Source organism: Xenopus laevis, chromosome 6S (assembly GCF_017654675.1).
Source record: "Xenopus laevis strain J_2021 chromosome 6S, Xenopus_laevis_v10.1, whole genome shotgun sequence".
In the NCBI taxonomy this organism is placed as follows: Eukaryota; Metazoa; Chordata; class Amphibia; order Anura; family Pipidae; genus Xenopus; species Xenopus laevis.
Window position 1 is genome coordinate 22,581,542 of NC_054382.1, and position 21,309 is coordinate 22,602,850.

Genomic DNA, 21,309 nt, shown 5'->3' on the forward strand with positions numbered 1-21,309 from the left:
GCTAATGTGTTTAGCTGTGGAATCTAATATGTGATGTAAGGGCTGCTTCAAAGGATAAGTAAACCTAAACTAGGCCTTTTTCTTTATTCATTTTGCAGCTCTGACATCTATTACCTCTGTTGCCTTGATTGTACAAAGAAAGCACATGCGGATGTCTACTACAAAAAACACCCTTGGCTACTGGCTGTTCAAAGTTTTACTCTTTGCTGGTCTTAGACAAGTCTGTTCTGCGCTTCACTTATATTTGTATTAAACATTTGTGTGAAACATTTTTGCAAATATTTTCTCCTCCATCAAAGTCGTAAATATGTGCTTAAATTTTCGAAAATTTGCGATTTTAGCCTTATTTTAAAAGCTCTTGTGGACATTCGCAGTACGAACATAAGTTTGTAATTCTGTTTGCACATTAAGGGGCTGATTTATCAAGGGTCAAAGTGAATTCGAGGGAATTTTCGAAGTAAAAAAAAAAAAAAAGAAATTCGAAGTAATTTTTTGGATACTTCGACCATCGAATAGGATACTACGACTTCGAATTTACTTCGAATTCGTTTCAAAGTAAAATAGTTTGAATATTCGATATCGAAGTAAAAAAACTTCGACTTCAATAGGTCGCCAAATTAAACCTGCCGAAGTGCTATGTTAGGCTATGGGGACCTTCTAATGCATTTTCTAAGTCTTCACACATCGAAGTAAAATCGTTCGGTCGTACGATAAAATCGTTCGATCAAACGTTTTTACTTCGATCGTTCGATTGCCACAACTTTGGTGAAAAATCCTTCGACTTCGATATTCGAAATATTTTAATTCGATGGTCGAATTTCGAAGTATTTTTTACTTTTTTACTTTCGAAGTATTATTTACTACCCTTGATAAATCTGCCCCTAAACATACCACTCTTATGCAGCTTTAGAAATATAACCTTGCGCAGGGCAAATATATGTGTAAATCATTCTGCGCTGCACAAAGTTTATAAATGAGCCCCAGTGTCTTTTATTAAAGCATGGATAATGGTGTAACTATCTATATAATACTATAGAAACAGTAACGCCTAAAATGGGTATTGGCACGTACATCCATACACTTTTATTTCTGGAGAATTTTTTACTCAATAGATTAAGTTCCCATCTGGTCGACCCTCCCTCCACCGGACTGACTTCTCACAGAGAACTTAGAAGAAAGAATTAATTGCACTTGCCTGTGAAGAACACAGAACATACCGCTATCAGTGTTATCTATATCTATCACAAAAGCAGTACCCGAGCCAGCATTAGAACTACAAGACTGGCTCTTTTTAATCACTCACAAAATAACTTTCAGACTGAAGAGCCAGCCAACAAACCAGAAAGTACAAGCAAAGCTGGTTGCAATTAGAGGAGCAGAGAAGTACTACTCTGTGTATCTGTCACAGGCAAAGATACAACTGCAATAAACAAATACATGTTTGTCCTTGGCTCTGAAAGAACAAGAACCTTGGCGGGACCTGATCTGCAGCTAATTTCTGAATTAAACATGTAATGAACGTTAACTTCTGGAGAGAATATCAGGGATGTGATATTGGCGCTTCTCTTTACAAGTTAACGTTCATTACATGTTTAATTGATGTGCCTTGATGTGTACAAGTATAACACCCATCAAAACAGGTTTAATTAAAGAAGAATATTCCTGTGTCAAATAAAATGAACAGATGCATGCGTGTGTTTGTGTAGCTTGAAATTCTCCAACTCAACACCATTGGCCTCCGATTTTGTTGCACTCTTGGCCACTGAACGTTATGAGAAATCCTTCTTGAGTCGCTATTGCTGAAAAAATCTTGTCCTAGCCAATTCTGTGGTTTCATAGGAAGTACATCCACTGCCACAATGCAATTACAGGTCAAGGTAGAGCAGTTACTTGCATGAATATGCTGTGTGTTGAAGCATGTGACATCTGATGTTGAACAGAACCTGGTGCTGTTATGATAAGCAAACCAGTTAAAGAGTACGGTTTTTATGATGTTTACATTTGCTCCAAGTGTTTTACATTACCATGTGATAGTTTGCCAGGAGCAAGGCTGAGATTTAGGGGCACATTTACTATTGGTCGAATATCGAGGGTTAATTAACCCTCGATATTCGACTATCAAAGTTAAATCCTTCGAGTTTGAATATCGAAGTCGAAGGATTTGCCGCTATTTGTTCGGTAATCGAACGATTCGAAGGATTTTAATCCATAGATCGAACGAAATTCCTTCGATCCAAAAAACCTAGGAAAGCCTATGGGGACCTTCCCCAAAGGCTAACATTGATGCTCGTAGGTTTTAGGTCGCGAAGTAGGGGATCGAAGTTTTTTTTAAAGAGACAGTACTTCGACTATCGAATGGTCGAACGATTTTTAGTTCAAATCGTTTGATTCAAAGTCGAAATTGTAGGGACAGGATCCCTTTAAGTCTACTATAAAATAATTTAAACATTAAATAAACCCAAGAGACTCATTTTGCCTCCAATAAGGATTAACTATATCTTAGTTTGGACAAGGTACTGTTTCATTATTACATAGAAAAAAGTAATACTTTTAAGTTTTCTGTATAATGGGATTCTGGATCCCATATCTGTACTTCTGCAGCACACGGCATACCTACCAACTGCACAGAACTGATGTACCCTAAGAGCACAATTACAGGACCTGATGACCTGAAAGCTCTGCACAATGCTTCTAAAGAACCCAACTTGCCCAGAACCTCTTCCATGCACATCTTAGTCCACCAATATCCCTGCCTTATATTTCACAGTTCTCAATGTATTCCTACAGTTCACTGCATTACCCCTGGTGCCCCTACAGTACAACCCCAAGAACATCCATATGTTGTCATTCCCTCTAGAAAAGGATGCTTGGAGTTTCCACAATGGCTGGACTGCTGCACATTTTGTCAACCATTAACTTGATCTCAATGTTTAAATACACCAGAAGCTTTGAGTAAAATAATACAATTCTGTCTGGATATTTCTGGCTACAAACATCCCACGCAGTCTCTCTCACATTAAGCATTGCCTCATCTTAAATTTATTAAGCGTTTGCACAGATGTATATTGTTTTTCTATGGCTGCTGAGTGTTTACTTTTGCAGTAGTTAATGATGTCAGATGTGCTAAAAACTCATGAAATTGATGACAGTGGCATTCTTACTATAACACCATTGTTAACACATTTATATTATATATATTCTGCATTGAGTACGATAGAATCGTGTATATATCAAACATGCAAATTGCATACATATAATTTATGTATATTCTTTCTGCAAGACTGACTGATGAGATTCCACACTAGAATTGTAATTCTAAAAAGACAAAGGCATAGAGATTCTTTGGTGGGCCAGACAAAGCCCTACTTCATATATTATCTGAATCCAAGAAAATTTAGCTAAAAATGGAGTAGGGCTTGTCTTCATGTTGCTCACCAATCCCTTGGATGTTGCTACCAGTGGCCTCAAAACATGTGATTCTTTTTGAGGCAAGTTTTGGTTGTCTCCAAACAGAGTAGGGATGCACCGAATCCAGGATTCGGTTCGGGATTCGGCCAAGATTCGGCCTTTTTCAGCAGGATTCGGATTTGGCCGTATCCTTGTGCCTGGCCGAACCGAATCCTAATTTGCATATGCAAATTGTGGGGTGGGCGGGATTTCATGAGACTTTGTGTTAAAAAACAAGAAAGCAAACCAATTTTTTCCCACTTTTTCCTGTCCCGCCTCTAATTTGCATATGCAAAGTAGGGTTCGGATTCGGTTCGGTATTTGGCCGAATCTTCCAAGATGGATTCGGCCGAATCCAAAATAGTGGATTCGGTGCATCCCTAGCCAACCAGAGCCCTTATTTGCCCCCCCCCCAGGACTGTTTTCATGCTTGTGTTGCTCCCCAACTCTTTTTACATTTGAATGTGGCTCACTGTACAAAAAGGTTGGGGACTCTGCTCTTGAATCTCTGAGACAACTAGTCATGACTTGAAATCAAAATAAAACGCTTCAGCAGAATAAGGTGAAACACCACGAATACTTTAAAGGGATACTGTCATGGGAATTTTTTTTTTCAAAATGAATCAGTTAATAGTGCTGCTCCAGCAGAATTCGGCACTGAAATCCATTTCTCAAAAGAACAAACAGATTTTTTTTATATTCAATTTTAAAATCTGACATGGGGCTAGACATATTGTCAATTCCCCAGCTGCCCCCAGCCATGTGACTTGTGCCTGCACTTTAGGAGAGAAATGCTTTCTGGCAGGCTGCTGTTTTTCCTTCTCAATGTAACTGAATGTGTCTCAGTGGGACATGGGTTTTTATTATTGAGTGTTGTTCTTAGATCTACCAGGCAGCTGTTATCTTGTGTTAGGGAGCTGCTACCTGGTTACCTTCCCATTGTTCTTTTGTTTAGCTGCTGGGGGGAAAAGGGAGGGGGTGATATCACTCTAACTTGCAGTACAGCAGTAAAGAGTGATAGAAGTTTATCAGAGCACAAGTCACATGACTTGGGGCAGCTGGGAAATTGACAAGCAAAAATCTGTTTGCTCTTTTGAGAAATGGATTTCAGTGCAGAATTCTGCTGGAGCAGCACTATTAACTGATTAATTTTGAATTTTTTTTCTCTCCCCATAACAGTATCCCTTTAAGCTTGTGACACTGAATACATAGCAGGAGATTATGTCTCACCAGTAGCTTTGTCGGTGTAGGGACGTGCCTTAAAGCCTCTGCCACAGCTACATCCCGGCGACTCACTGCATGAGATACACTGATATTCCGCAGAAAAGAAGCAAGCTCAGGGGTATCTTCGGGTTCACTTGGCTGGAAGAGAAACATACATATTTATCCATCATCTAAACATATGAATTGTTTAGTTCCATGAAAAACATTTAAAAAATGTATTTGTGGTGTTTATACAAAGGGCCTGTAGGTGTCACTGTGCACAAGAGTTATACTGTTATATTTCTGTGTACTTTCTATGCTGCTTAAAAGTATTAGAGTTGAAGCTACTGTTGAAGTGTAATGGCTGCATGAACCTGCTAATAAAGCACGGTTATACTCTACGTATCCTCGGCTACCAAAACATAACAGTATTTAACTTTAAGTTAAGTGGTTCAGAGAAGATTATTTGAAGGGACAAATTAATCATTTTTTTTCTTTCTTTCAGTAGAAAAAACCCTGGTCACACGAGATACAACAACTGTTTTTGAGCTCTAGGGAATTTTTACAGATTAGAGCCATTAGTTCCTTGTTCCTTGGCTGAGGAGCAGCCAACGGAGTTGACAAAAAGCTTGTACTGGCCAAACATTCCCTTATAAAGAGATTGGTTGATAACGAGAATAAACAGCATGGCTCGGGATTCACAGGCTCGTTTCTACTTTAGCTGTTTCCAAGTGACCTTGGAGAGAAGTTGTTTTTCATATCTTCCCTTTTATGCTCGGGGCTCTGTGCCTGATTATCTCAGACACCTGTGGTCAATTATGGCAATTACGAAGTCTTTAGCAAGCATCTATTTCCTGCCCTAGTTCCTAGATCATTGCAAATAAGTTCCCTAATCACCAATGTCAATCAAGCTGTGCTGAACATCAATAAACTGATGGGAATTGTAGTTCAGTAAGGTGATGAGTCCATGAGTTCCACATTGTTCTTAATTAGATGGCACTTCTTTATGACATACTTGGGTCAGTCACCTCTGTGCTACCCTGTTCTTTCATAGAAATTATTTAGGGTTATTGGCTTAGGTCTAACATGCCAAGGGCAATGTTTTATGAATTACTGTTCAAATAAATGCTACTGGATTCCCTGGGCCTGTTCCTTATTATTATGGCTGCCCTCCTCGGCATTTAGAATTTTGCCTGTTCATCAGAAGCCCCCCTCCTGCATTTAGTGTTCAACCTGAAAAAACACCATTGATTAATTACTCTCTGGTCATCCATCTCATTCTCTGATCTACCTCCCCACATTGATGACATTTATATAGTCATTTTGATATACTTCTACAGTCAAGATGAATATGTGATATTTAAGCACTGAAGAGTTGTATCTTCAGACACTGTATAGCAGGCACTAGCTATACTACTTTAAAAAGGTTCATAACGTGAGTTAAAACATAAAGTTTTATCGCAGTATTGTTTTATAGAAGCATTTAATGATCTACCTTAGTCTCTACATATGTAGAACATCTGTTGTGCTTGGCAATAGGGAACTAGTAACCCCATCTTGTATCTTTTCAGTGGAAGAGAACATTTTAATGGTGTGGCTGATGTAGGTACTAAAGAGAATGACAGATAAAGACATGCAGGGAACTAACCACAATTGGGAGAAAAATACTCTTGAGAAAAAGCAAAATGTAAATATGGTTATCTGGAAAGATAGCTCTGGATATTTTTCAGTATTTCTTTCACTATACATTAGACTTCCAGAGATCCAGTTTTCTCAGAAATAACAGTGTGAATCTGCACATAGTAGAGCATTGTAGGAAATTCAACATTTAACACATCAAGCAATCAAAACAAACCTGCCATAACATTTGCTTTATACTTATTTCCTAGTTTATTTCACAGGTCAGTAGTTAGAAAATTCTAATTTCCTGTTCTTGCCCATGAGGAGACAACATTCTCGTTTTCCAACCGAATGGGTCCTAAATGAAAGCCTAATTGTATTCCATTTGAAAAAAACCTATACAAATGTATTTATAATTCTTTCACATTATAATGAAACCAATTAACGTAATTACTTGGCTAAACTCAAGTGACGCAATATGGAAAGGAAAAATAAATAATGGTCCTATCCAAGAAGGAATGGCAGAACACTCCGAGGGGCAGATTTATCTAGAGTTGAAGTGAAAATTCAAATAAAAAAAATTCGAATATCGAGCTATTTTTTGTGTACTTCGACTAAAGATTAGTCCAAATTTGATTTAAATTTGAAAAAATGCTAAAATTTGAATATCGAAATTTATCGTGTACTGAATTGCTGTTTTAGCCTATCAGGGACCTCCTAGAACCCATTTGGAGTCAATTGGTGGACTTTGAAAAATCAAAGTTTTTTTTTTGGGGAAAAATTTCAAATCGTACGATTCGAATGTGCTATTAATTCGATTCGTACGATTCAAATCAGATCAAAAATGGACCTATTCAATCAAAAACAGACCTATTCGGGCAAAAAAACGCTGTGATTTAATTTCGGTTGGATTCAAAGTTTTTCAAATTCGACCCATGATAAATCTGTTTTTGGAAATATATGCCTGATGGAGTCCAAAAACCATTGAGCATTTCCTCTTTAAATACCTCTTTAAACATGCATTATGAACATTATTAATATATGGACTTGATGTACAGTCATAGATGAATGTGTTTATTGGGCTTCAAAGCTCTTCAGGGCTCTCAAAGCCTAAGTGGAAACTTTATGGTGGAATATGGTGGAAGGGGATCCAAACTACTATCTTTCATAGGGCCCTCCAAAGTATTGTTTCACCACGGTACGATTGCCTCCAGCTTTTTATATTGTTAACACTGGTTCCAAATGATACAGAACAAAAATGCAAAACAGCATGCAAGATACGAATAAATAATTTAATTGCACTTACTGTTATATGTAAGGTGTTAATAGCACCTCTTGTCTGGCACTTCAGGGGACCCTCAGTCTGAATGTGAAATACATAGAGGAGGAACTCATCTCGACTTTGAGAAGGCCAGCCCACACTCAGCTGTGTTTCACTTATAGCACTTGGGCCAATGTTATGCAGCTTTACAAAGAAATCAAGAAATACATATTTGTATAGCTCTGTAGTATATGGGAGAACATTGTGCACTTAATTATTCAAATAAATGCCCAAAGCCCGATTCACTTTTATAAAAGTCGAACTCTTTTTTTAAGAGAATTTCCCTTTATTCTGATAAATATCTTCCTATGTTTGCCGATTTATACATACATTATAGAAAGATCAGACTTAGGGAAATACCATCTCTAATAGACTTCATTTTAATAAAATAATTTAAAAATTTAAATTCAAAAAATTATTTCCTTTTTCTCTGAAATCATAAAATGGTACTTGATCCTGACTAAAATATCATTAATCACTTTTGTAGGCAAAACAATCCTAAAGAGTTTAATGTTTAAATGTTTTTTTAGTAGACAAGCTACTTTTCGTTTATTTTATTTTTTAAAACTATAATTCGGGATTTATTATTAAAGTCTGATGCTGCAAAACGTCAGAAACTGAAAATCTCCCATCTCAAACCTGCTGAGGTTGTATATAAGTCAATGGCAGTGGCCCTATGCTATTTAGAAGTTTCTGTGGTTTGCACTGCAATCCGCCTGAAAATCCAACTATTTTGGGCAACAATCTGTAAAACTTGGGCTTTTCGGGAGGAAGCCCGAAAAAATGGTACAATTCTGGGAAAACCTTAGAAAAAACAATGCAATTCTGGCTTTTGCTTGATTATATCTAGTTTCCCCCCGATCTGATTAAATCGTGCTTTTTTAATAATAAATAAGGTAAAATCGTGGATTCTAGTTTGGTTGGACTTTTTTATTTTAGAAAATTCGGATTTTCATAAATTACCCCCATAAAAGTAAGGAGATCCAAATTAACAAAATATCCCTTATCTAAAAACCCCCAGGTTCTGAACATTCTGGTTAATAGATCCCATACTTGTATAAATGAGCAAACAGTTTGGGGGTTATTCATCAAAGTCCAAATTTATCTCAATATTTCTGCTTCAAACTCAGATTAAATCTGCTCTGGTTTTTTACGCTTATTTATTACATTTTCCAGAAAATTTGCTTTGCGGCAAAAAAATCAGATTTTCACGATTTTTCCTACAATTTTTTGGGATTTTTCACCCGAAAACTCAGATTTCTTATGCTTTTTGCCGGAAAACTCCGAAAACTTTGGGGTATTGCACGAAACCCAGAGCACATCAAAAAAAATCATTGGGACTTCTCCCATTGAATTATATGCAACTTCGACAGGTCTGAGATGCCAGATTTTCAGATTCAGACTTTTCTTTCTCGGGGTTTAATAAATTCCAAATTTTTATTAAAAAAAATTCGTGAATTTTGCATTTGGGGTTTAGTAAATAACCCCCTATATGTTCTTTTTTTTTTTTAATTGTTTTTTTATTAACATTTTCAAAAAAGACATACAAAAGAAAAGAAAGAAACATAAGAATGTCTTACAATTGTCTACCTAGGAAAATCAAAGGGTTGCAATCAGGTACAACAAAGCGATATACATGCATTTATTTTGCAGGGAACATTTCAACCAGATCTAGGTCATTGCTTGTAACGTGTGCACCGCGGTTTCAGGCAGCTCAAGCCAAGGACCCCATATCTTTTGGAATTTTTCCGCCATCCTCTAGCTAAATAAACCGCCTTCTGCAGGGGGAGTATTTCGTTTATCAATCTCTTCCATCGGCTCATAGTAGGGGGGCTAGTATCCTTCCAAGTCAGCGAAATGGTTTTCTTAGCATAATACAACAATCGCAAATAAAATAATCTCTAACATTGGGGGAAGATAAGTGGTTCAGTGTGGCCCATTAAACATAGCTCTGGGGAGCGAATATTCGGTAAGTCAAACATAGTTTGAATAAAGTCTAGTATTTTACCCCAATAGTGTTGCATAAAGGGGCATTCCTAGAACACGTGGAAGAGAGTTCCAACTTCCTCCCCACATTTGTAATAGGTGTCTGGAGTACCCGGGTAGATCTTGGCAAGTCGTTGGGGGGTAAGATACACCCTATTGAAAACAATTTCCCCCCTATATGTTCTAATAGCATTCCTTTTAATTATTAGCAGAGCTAAGTAGTGTAAGTGACTCAAAAAAGTGTTCCAAATGTTGTTTAGATATACAAGCCTATATACTGTATATGTGAAAAAAAACATCTGCATGAGATCTGATATTTAGGGTAGAACTAAACAATGCACTTACCTCCGTTCCGACAAGATGCAAGGAAGTGCAGGCGTCACGTCGGAATTCATTGAATCTAATGTAAGTAATAGTAATGTCGCAGGTAGAAGCTGATTTCATCCGACACGACCGTCGCATGCAAACGATGCATGTTGCGTCTTCATCCAACAGTCCTGTCGTGTCGGATGAAATCAGATTCAACCTGTGACATTCCTATTACTTACATTAAATTCAATGAATTCCAACGTGACGCCCGCACTTCCTTGCGTCTCGTCGGAACGGAGGTAAGTGCATCATGTAGTTCTATCTTTACATTTATAGATGATTCTTACTAAAAATTATCCCTAAGCTCCTCCCTCCTAATGAATTTCACACCATTGGCCACTTCATGAGTGCAGAAAACAGCTCCATCATATCAATAACTTGTATTATTTCTATTTCATAATTTAATCAACTTTGCCCCCATTTCGGTACCTTTGCTTTTTATACTGACTCTGCTGGAGGTTTGTTCATGCCAGAGTACAGCAATAATAATTATAACAATTATTCAGAAAAGCCAATGTCTTTTCAGTCTCAACATAATGTTTCATGGGGCAGATTTCAGGATTCTGCTTCTGACGTCAATGGTAGACATCAGGGATAGATTTGTACCAGCTGAAATCAGCCCTGTGCCCCATGAGCTTTACTTTGTCTGTTACATTTAAAGATGAATAGGTACCTCATATATATGCTGCACTAACGGCCCAACTTCCTTTTCTTCAGTAGGCTTCTTCTTTGGCTCCCAGTTAGGAATGGGTAGAATGATCTGAGGAGGTTGGGACACTCTATGACAGATGAAAAAATGACAATATACCTCAGATGTTGATATAAACAGATTTGTATCATTATCACAAGCTTTTTTTGTACATCTGCAAATGAAAAACATCCCGTCTCTTGTTTGTCTTTCCAAGACTCTCATAGATTTTAAGCCCTAGAGTTTCCTTACTGCTCTTTATCTTATTTTCCTATTCATTTTGATTAGTAAAGCTGCATATACACTGGAAACCCCCCCAAGCTGTAACTGGCTAGGCAGAGGAAAAACAAAAATGTATTTGGCATCCTGATGTCTGGCACATAGCGGAATAAATGTAATCAGGAAGCATTAGTAAGATGCCCAACAGGGTGTTGGGATAAGGAAAACAAAAAATACAGGCGGGAGGATTCCATTACCAACATTGCTGACCCTCTTGAGTGATCTTGGGAAAATTCCTGTATCCGTGAGTTTGTACAAGTGTAACTAGTTACCGGTAATAACTTGTTTCCTCTCCCTATGCTTCCTTGCAAGGGATTATGATAAAAAGATCAAGTACACTAATTACGTTTCGAGTATTCCTCTGTAAGCAGGAAGTGTTCTGACATTGCACATAATATAGGAGCCCTTCGCTGAAATGAAGTAAGTGAATTGGAGAAACCCCAATGTGTCTAACTCAGGGATATGGAAAATTCCCTCCTGCAGTTGATGTAGAACTGCCCTAGTGTGGAATTCTGACAGTTACAGTTCTGCAACATCAGGAAAGGAGAGAGTTGCCTATACAATAGGGATGCACCGAATCCAGGATTCGGTTTGGGATTCGGCCTTTTTCAGCAGGATTCGGATTCGGCCGAATCCTTCTGCCCGGCCGAACCAAATCCGAATCCTAATTTGCATATGCAAATTAGGGGTGGGGAGGGAAATCTCGTGACTTTTGTCATAAAACAAGGAAGTAAAATGTTTTCCCCTTCTCGCCCCTAATTTGCATATGTAAATTAGGATTCGGTTCTCGACCAAATCTTTCGAGAAGGATTCGGGGGTTCGGCTGAATCCAAAATAGTGGATTCTGTGCATCCCTACTATACAAAAGCATCACTTCCAGGGGTGCAACAGCAAAAGGGCCCAAAAGAAAGCCTGAAGCACTGCAAAGGGAAGCCTTCTGGTGCCCCACAAGTCCAATGACTTATTGCTGTAGCAATATGCTTATTGCAAGATTTTCTATATTTCTATTTTGCGTAAATTTAAATCAAATTATAGCCTGCATTATTACTTCTCTATATATTTTGATTTAAGTGGTAAGTGCCATATTGCTTGTAGATAGTTGTTCCAACTGTGTTTTATAACTTCTAGCAGTTATGCATTTATTCCTAATTCATATAGGAATTACACATTGTAAAGCACTGCATACATTTCTGGAGCTATAAAAATATATACAGATAAAAGACTGCTTACTCTGGTTAATGCATTTTCCACAAACTGTTACTGCTTAATATCTGCCTCTATATGCCAAGGGTAATTAACAGTCAAGGTAATGATACCCTGATAGAGTTCGGGAATGTCAAAAAGCAATCTGAGCTATGAAACCAACAGCAATACAAAATAATAAAGTATGTGAAATGCACCTCTATACTGATTTTTTGGTCAAGGGTTTGCAATATATGATAACAATGAACTGACCCCTTCCTGGTAAAAACGTTATACAGGTATAGAATCATTTATCCAGAAACCCATTATCCAGAAAGCTCTGAATTATGGGTAGGTTGTTTCCCATAGACTCCATTTTAATCAAATAATTTTAATACATTTCTTTTTCATCTGTGATAAAAACCAGTACCTTGTACTTTATCTCAGGTAAGATATAATTACTTCTTATTGGAAGCAAATTGGAAAGATTTGTTATCCGGACATCACTAGCATTCTGGATAATAGGTCACATACCTGTACAAGCCACCTATAAGGCTGCTACTGCCAACATTTATTGTTTAGTAGAGTGGGGAGCTCACATGAATAACTACAGTAGTCAAAAAGTTTCATTTTAAGCAACCAAAATAAAAAGTATACATATAACATGGTTCAATATTTAACTTAATTATAAAGAAATGTTTAAAAAACCTTTTTTATACACCCAAGATAGGCAGCATTAAGTATTTCCTGCATTTTATAAGAAGTGAAAAAGGTTATACACACATATACAGTATATATATATATATAAAGGGGATGAAAGGACTTAAAAAGTCGCCAACTGGCTATTGTTGTTTTTTTTCCTTTTCTGTAACTTCAATAACAGTCTCCTTTTTTTAGCTGAAGTTTCCGTTTTTACAGTATCCCCCACCAGTGGGAACAGCAAACCTGTTTCATTTAACAGTTAATGATGTCAGCACATGCCATCTGACTCTGCTGCGCTTTTGTGGGGTCACTGAAGTCCAAGGATCTTGCTGTGTACTAATAAAAGTGGGGAAACGCAGACCCAGCATATTTCAGAAGCCTGCAGATACAATCAACCAGGATGTAGGTTGCTATTGTACTGGCCGCTAATTTCCATGAATATCATTCTAAATGAGCTTGATTCCTTCCTGATAACTCTCTTTTGCATAGATGTTATAAGGGGAAATATGAGAAAAAAGCCATACAAACAACAAAAAATACAGGTACAGGATCTGTTATCCAGAATGCTTGGGACCTACGGTTTTCCGAATAAGGGGTCTTTCCATAACTTGGATCGCCGTAGCTTAAGTCTCCTAAAATATGATTTAAACATTACGTAAACTCAATAGGATTGTTTAAGACCAAATTAAGGATTAATTATATCTTAGTTGGGATCAAATACAAGAGACGTTATTATTACAGAGAAAAAGGGAATCATGTTTAAAAATGTGAATTATTTGCTTAAAATGTCTATGGGAGTTGGCCTTCCAGCAATTGGGAACTTTCTGGATAATGGATAATCCTATACCTGTAATACCGCAATATGGCAATTTATTAGGAAATATTGTTTTTATTTTTTTGGCAAAGAACTAATTTGTGTAGAGTTCTGATTCCCAAATTGTGAGCGTAGGCTTGGGGGGCTCAGACTAAAGGCTGATTAGGGAGATTTGGGAAGAAAAGCTATTTGCTTCATTTAGAAACATGTCTTAACAACCTAAATTACTCCTGTTTAATGTTTTCCATGTTGTGGGCCAATTATTTACTATTTCCAAATTCTGCGGGCTGGATTATTATAAAAGAATGAGGTCTATGGAGATCTTGAGCATTCTGGGGCAACACAAAAGTCTATCGGAGCACCACATCCAACGTTCATTTGGACGGCCCTGAATGAATGCATTTTCTATTTTATTAAGCAAGGCTTGATTAAAGGGTCAATATACTCCCTTGTTCGAAATGATTCCAGTGAATAGGGCTTGGGTTGAACATACTTTTTGGCTATTGTTTTTAATCATGTAAAAAGTATGTTTTTTAGTTATGTGACTGTCTTGAGTAAAACAGGACAAACACTGAATCTGAAGCTATTCCATACATTCCTTGCAAAATATATAATTAGATCACCAGGACACAAGCCTCTCCCTTCAATCTCTGTTGTGACAGCAGCCATGATGCAGGGGGTTCATCTAATTACATACATCTCAAGGCCCAAACATGGAGAAGCTTTGATTTCCTTGATCCCCCTGCTTAGCTCAAAAAATAACAAAAAAAAAAACTATGTTTTTTTTTTAATTTAAACAACAGACAAAAAGTATGTTCAGCACAAGCCCTATTCATTGCCCTCATGTTGAACAAGGAGGGTATACTGCCTCTTTAAATGAGACTGATCTCCCTAGAAAACAGGTGCTGTAGAGGTAGGCAACATTTACAAATGTACTAAAGGTGCAAAAAATGTTTTAATCAACTTTTTTCCCCCGCAAAATGATGCAGGTGACAACAGCACATCTATGGAAGACATTTTACATATAAACATTTCATCGTTTAGGAGGTTACAGAAAATGTGATTTGTTAGTTGGGTAAAAGTGATGATCTGAATGTCTTTGTGCTTAAATTATAATATTGAGATTCCAGTAGCACACTGAATTAGTGAAAAAAGCAGTGTTGGCCTTTTTGCGGCAAAATAAAACACTACGGGGCACATTTACTTAGCTTAAGTGAAGGAATAGAAGAAAAAAACGTAAAATTTTTTTTTGGCTACTTCGACCATCGAATTGACTACTTCGACCTTCGAATCGAACGATTCAAACTAAAAATCGTTCGACTATTCGATAGTCGAAGTACTGTCTCTTTAAAAAAAACGTTGCCACCTAAAACCTACCGAACATCAATGTTAGCCTATGGGGAAGGTCCCCATAGGCTTCCTAACAATTTTCTGATCTAAGCTAGAATCGATATCGCCGGCTGGGTGGCACTCGGAATGCTTCTTTTTCCGAAGATGCCCAAAGTTTCCTTGTGAGGTAACTTCGGGCAACTTCGGAAAACGAATCACTCTAAGTGCCATCCTGCCGGCAATTTAGATTCTAGCCGGCGGGGAGGCAGTTCAGGGAGATTAGTCGCCCGAAGAAGAAGCGATTTGTCGATGGGCGACTAATCTCCCCCAGTAGCTTTGTGTTCCCAACAATGCAATCAAATACAGAGCATATCATATGAAGTTACTTAGCATCCTAGATCCAAAGTCAGTGTCTGAGCCAATTATAGCAACTCTTTCTCCAAGCATTGTGGGCAGTATTTCAGTTTTATATTAGTCACCATTCGACTCCAATCAGGAGATAACTGAGAGGTTCTTTATGATGATGAAAAGAAGATGCTCTTTCTGTACCAGAGACTTCATGGTATCTGGAATATGACTTTCAGCTGTGTCTTAGTATTGCCAACATCTGCATTTTGTAAAAGAAATCATAAATAATAATAAGGAGGAACATCTGTACATTGCTCCTTTCTGGGAATAAAAGGTCACTTTTGAATGTTCTGTAAAATGATTTCCAGGTTTGATATCAACGACAGACAATTTAAAGAGGTTAAATAGAAAAGGATGATATCATTTTTGTTCATAAAGCTGCCCATATAGCTTAGCCATGATGTTTTATTCCAACTGTAATCTGGTTAAAATGACAGCACGTAGACAGAAGTCCCTTTTTGTGCTGTTGGACCTAGTGCGGGGCCTCCCTCAAAATTCCTTCTATTACCTGCGTCCCAAATGACTACACGTTTCTTTATTACATCACAAGACTTGAATAAACACGCAGGGTTCTGCCCCGCTTCACTTGCTGTTGAGTGTCTGGTGATTTTTTCGCTTCCATGTATATTGGAGAGGTGCCGACCTTTTTTCCGGACACCAAGCTAATCAATTGGAGAGGCTGGGGACTCAGGAATCTTTGGTGTGAGTTACTTTATCCCTTCTCCACTATAAAAGTAAATGCCTACCTTTAGCATGTGGGATTGTAAACTATCATCTTCAGATTACTGCAGAGATTTTTTTGTACTTTTTGGGGATCATGCTCCACTTTGAGGTCCATTATTTGATCAAGAACCCTTATAGGCTATTATAAGGTTTGAGATCATTGCTAGACTACTCCACCTCAATTCCAAGACTATCAAGGACAGCACACAGTGTTCACCATATACAGTATCTCATCCTATTCAGCCTTCGGACTGTGCTTCTAAGACTAATTAGTAGAGCAGATTGGTATTTTCCAATCTCATATCACCCTAAAAGACATTTAGGCTGAGACCCCGCAGCAACTTCTTTGGGTCCCACAGTGTGGGAAACCCTGAGCAATTAAGTCCGATTTTTTCTGGTCTGACTTTTAAAGGGAAAAACTCAGTTTCTCTGAGGAGAAAAAAAAACAACTTGGTTCTTTTGTGATTTATTAAACTCTGATGGTTTTAAAAGTAAGAATAAACAAGTAGTCCAACTCAGACATCCAGAGATCATGCAGAAGTCAATGGCAGGTGTCCCGTTGACATTTTGAAAATATCCTGATCTGCCCTGGGTTTTGCACAATAATCTAAAGATGTCATGGTTTTCTGGTGATAATTAGAAAAAAGACTGAGTTTTTGGGCGTCAAATCTGAGAAAATCGTACGATTTGGGTTTTTTCACAATTTTATCAAGTCTTTTCCCGCACAAGAAATTTTTAGGAAAATGTATCGATAAATAGGGGAGGGGGATTTGGTTGGAGTGGTTTTCAGAAAATAGTAAGAACATTTTGGATTTTGATAAATAACCCCCTTAGTGTTATTCATATTTCCATATACTCAAACGTATCACATTTATCATTTCATACTGACACCTAACTACAAAAATTCATGTTTGTTCTTACTGTGGTTGAAGTTCAAATTACAGCCATAGGACTCTCTTAGGTTTAAGGGTGCAGTTATTTCTAAACACCCTGGATACATTCCTCATAGGGTTAATATATGTCATATAGAGCAAAATGTAAATTTTTATACCAGATTGGATAGAAATTGAAATGAATGATTTACTTACCCTCTAATTTCTACTTGGGCCACAGCGGTTATGTTAATTTGCAAGCTGACATGGTTACTGTTCGGATTGTCCTTGTTGGAACTGTAAAACAGGAAGCACACGATGTGTTAGACATTAGCGCCAATAACAAATGTTATAGGTTAACGGTATAACAGTAATTTGTTAGGGATGCAATTTCCAAAAATGTGAGCGTTAAAGTCATTAATTATCAAAATATTTTTTGTAACGTGTCAGCTTTGGCCGAATGGCTAGGTCACAGGGGCCAAAGCACATTCTTTGAGGATGAACATTTCCTTCTTTCTCTTATCTGCAATAAATCACCCAGTCATTACTCCCATCTGAGGTTATTAGTGACATATGATGCCCAGCTTTTATATGATCTCCACATTCTTGAGCCGACACGGGTTGCACGTTCCCAATGTAGCATGAGGGTCAGTCTGCATGAAAAAAGCAGGCTTCTCTATTTGCTTCTAGTTAGACCCATGGAGTACAGTTTGAGATGCTTTAGTCTGTTCTGGTATAGGGCAGTATAATAATAGATCTTCTACTGTTTGGTTATTGGCTGCTTCAGATTTAGACCATAAAAAGCCGATCACTTTCACAAGCCTGGCAAAAAGACATTTTTGATCTTCTGCATCTCTTCTGGTTGCCGTATAGTTTTTATCAAATGAAGTGGCACATTATAGAATCTTACCAAACTGGAATATATATTTAAGTAAATATTTCCCTTTTACATCTCTCGCCTTGAACCCCAATGTTGTGATGGTCTGTGTGCTGCCTCAGAGATCACCTGACCAGAAATACTGCAGCTCTAACTGTAACAGGAAGAAGTGTGGGAGCAAAAGACACAACTCTGTCTGTTAATTGGCTCATGTGACCTAACAAGTATGGTTTGTTGGTATGTTTGTGTGCACCGTGAACCCTACGATCCCAGGGGGCCACCCGTATCTTTTAAAATGGCAATTTTCTATTTAGGATTACCCAATGGCACATACTACTAAAAAAGTATATTAATATGAAAATGGTTTATTTACATGAAGCAGGGATTTACATATGCGCTGTTTAATGCAATATATTTATATAGAGAGCTTCATTGTTTGAGGGGTATAGTTTTCCTTTAACTTTTAAACAGACCAATGGTCTACTATGGGGAAAATCCATCCAAGTGGCTGTCGGGCAAGACCTTGGCTGAAATATCTTAGCAAATCTAGCTGGAAATAGTAAAAGTTACTCAACTTCTTTTGAGGCTATGCACCACAGGGCAAACAGCCAAATACATTACTACCTCTTTACTATTCAGTTTCTGAGCAGCCAACCACAATGTTTCCAACCTGTCTACCTACAGCCTGTCTCCTACATTAAATAAAACTAAAAATAGTGCTTGTTTCCCATCAGAGCAAGCAATAGAATTTTTCAAACTGAGTAAAAGAAGTGAAACAAATCAAAGCCCTCCAACTACTGGCAACATTCGAGAGCATTGTTAACTACTGTAGTTTGTATACTAGTTTCAATACCACTTATGCTACAAAATTAAAACTTAAAAACACAAAAAAATGTGCACACACCGAGACGAAGACCACCTCTAACTTAGGATACCACTGCCTATAAAATACATTATAATAAAACATTTCTGCCCATTTATAATCGGTTCGTTGCTACTGTTTCTGTTCCTGGGATTCAAGGCTAGTTGGGCTGACATTGGTAAAGACTACTCTTATACAGTTGTCTGCTAAAGCAATAGCAGAATTGATAGTTTTTGAGAAAAATAAATGTAAATAAAAGCTGTAAAACAGATATTCCCAGCTAAAATGGATGTGTTTCTTGCAACGTGTTCTACAACCATTCAACCACAGTTCCAGGGGTTTCTAGAATAGCAACCGGTGAATAGGATCGACCCGAAAACTTGAATCAAATTCAAATTGAATTGATGTCAGGAAGGCTGCAAACAACTCCAAATTGATCCCAGGACGTCTACCATTGACTAAAACAGCAATTCGTCAGGTTTTCAGTGGCGAATGGTCGAAATTCCAGTTCTTAAAGGGCCAGTGTATGATAAATCTCGAAAATCTAATTTTTTAAAAAAACTCAAATCAAATTTTAACAATACCCTAGTCGAATTTGATCGTTTTGGCCATTAAAAAAAACTCAAAAATTTGTTTCGCAATTCAAATTTTCACTTCGACCCTTGATAAATCTGCTCCTTAATATTGTATTGAATACAAACAATTTTTTAAATCGATTAACACCTTCAAATGGTTCGACAGACCTATGCCATTGACTCGTACATGAACACGGAAGGTTTTAGGTGCGAATATTAGAATTAGAACTGTTTCCACCGTCGAGATGTGATAAATCTCACATTCGAATTCAAATTCGAGTTTTGACCCAAAAAAAGGCTAAAGTTTTAATTTAAACTTTAATAATTTAACTTTAATAAATCTGCCCCTATCTTGCCGGAGAAATCTTTCCCTTATGCAAACATTGCATTACATTATATAAAACATTCATGGACATTACCTTTTCATGTAGAGATCAAATGGTATGGCATCTACAGTTTCTAATCGCTGTACAACGAATCTCAGACCAACAGACAGCTAAAATAATGCAAACATGTGGTCAGAATATTCATTTAGTTAAGAGAAAGGCTTTTAAATCTTTAAACTTAATATAAGCTCATGTGTATAACAGTCCACGTGTCTGAGGCCCTTTTACAAAGAGGCAATATGCAACTCACTGGTCTAAAATAATGTCGATCGCTGGACAAGGAAGGACAATAGAACACACAGAACAATGTGAACTTGAGTTTATGTTCTGGTAAAAGGAAACGAGGACTTAAAGGGGTTGTTCATCTTCCAAACACTTTTTTAGTTCAGTTGTTCAAATTGTTCCCCAGAAAAAAAGACTTTTTTCAATTACTTCCCATTATTTATCTTTTACCGTTTTTCCAAAATCTAATTTTAAAGTTGAATGCTCGTGGGGCTCATTTATCAACACTGGGCAAATTTGCCCATGGTCAGTTACCTAAAGCAGCCAATCAGTAATTAGCTTTTTGACGCCAGCTGCAAGTAGAACAATGAATGCAGAAATTTGATTGGTTGCCCATGAGCAAATGTGCCCAGTGTTGATAAATGAGCCCCACGAACATTCAACTTTATGAGCCCTGGGGCTTATTTATAAAGACTGGGCAAATCTGGGATAACTGAAGTACTGTCTCTTTAAAAAACTTTGACTTCGAATCTTCGCCACCTTAAACCTGCTGAATGGCTGTTTAGCCTATGGGGGACCTCCTATAACCTATATGAGTCAAAGTTTTTTTTTGTAAAATTGTTCGAATCGTTCGAATCAAAGGATTTAATTGTACGATCGCACGATTTTAATTCGATCAAAAACGGCCATATTCCATCTAAAAAAAACGTAGACTATCGTACTACTAAAATTCGATGGTCGAATTTTCACTTCGAAATTCGACCCTTAGTAAATGTGCCCCTAGATTAGTTTAGAACAGTTTATAAGGTGAAAAATTTACACTTAAGACTTCAATATTAGAAAAAAAGGCGACACATAGAAAATTTAAAGTAATTGGTAAAAGTCATTATCTCTTCTGATCTATCTGAAAACAACTAGTTGTTTAAAGGTGAACAACCCCTTTAACATTCCCAGACCTTGTTGGGTCAAGCAACGTCTGCATAAACAATCTTTTCATTGATTAAGTTTTAACCCCCATGAACTTTGTGATGACCTAAGCTTGCCTTATAATTAGGAATGTACATTCATAGCAAAATAGTATGGACATATGTAAGATGCACAAATATAAACCAATTGTTACTAATGTAATGTAAGTCCTATAACAGGGATATGTAATAAAATATGCAGCCGGTAGCATTAACTGATCGCCTGGTAAAAATCAGACCATCTTATAGGTTAATACGGGTTCCTGCGCCTGGGGGCAAACTTTGTACCTTTCATTAAAATGAATTATTACATATGGGGGGTATAAGGGGCACATTTACCTAGGGTCGAATATCGAGGGTTAATTAAGTCGAAGGATTTTGCACTATTCCTACGATCGAACGATCGAAGGAATAATCGTTCGATCGAACGATTAAATCCTTTCGAATCGAACGATTCAAAGGATTTTAATCCATCGATC

General features: G+C 37.4%; 1 protein-coding gene across 1 annotated transcript in view; it reads right to left on the reverse strand.

Annotated features, from left to right (window-relative positions):
• itga8.S (integrin subunit alpha 8 S homeolog) overlaps positions 1-21,309 on the reverse strand; it is a 103,808-nt gene that overhangs the window by 20,275 nt on the left and 62,224 nt on the right. Inside the window, exons 22-26 of the mRNA XM_018269147.2 lie at positions 19,677-19,753; positions 17,160-17,240; positions 10,620-10,725; positions 7,577-7,735; positions 4,678-4,809 (exon numbers count right to left, since the gene is read on the reverse strand). Coding sequence (XP_018124636.1) covers positions 4,678-4,809; positions 7,577-7,735; positions 10,620-10,725; positions 17,160-17,240; positions 19,677-19,753 — 555 coding nt within the window. The remainder of the gene's footprint in view (positions 1-4,677; positions 4,810-7,576; positions 7,736-10,619; positions 10,726-17,159; positions 17,241-19,676; positions 19,754-21,309) is intronic.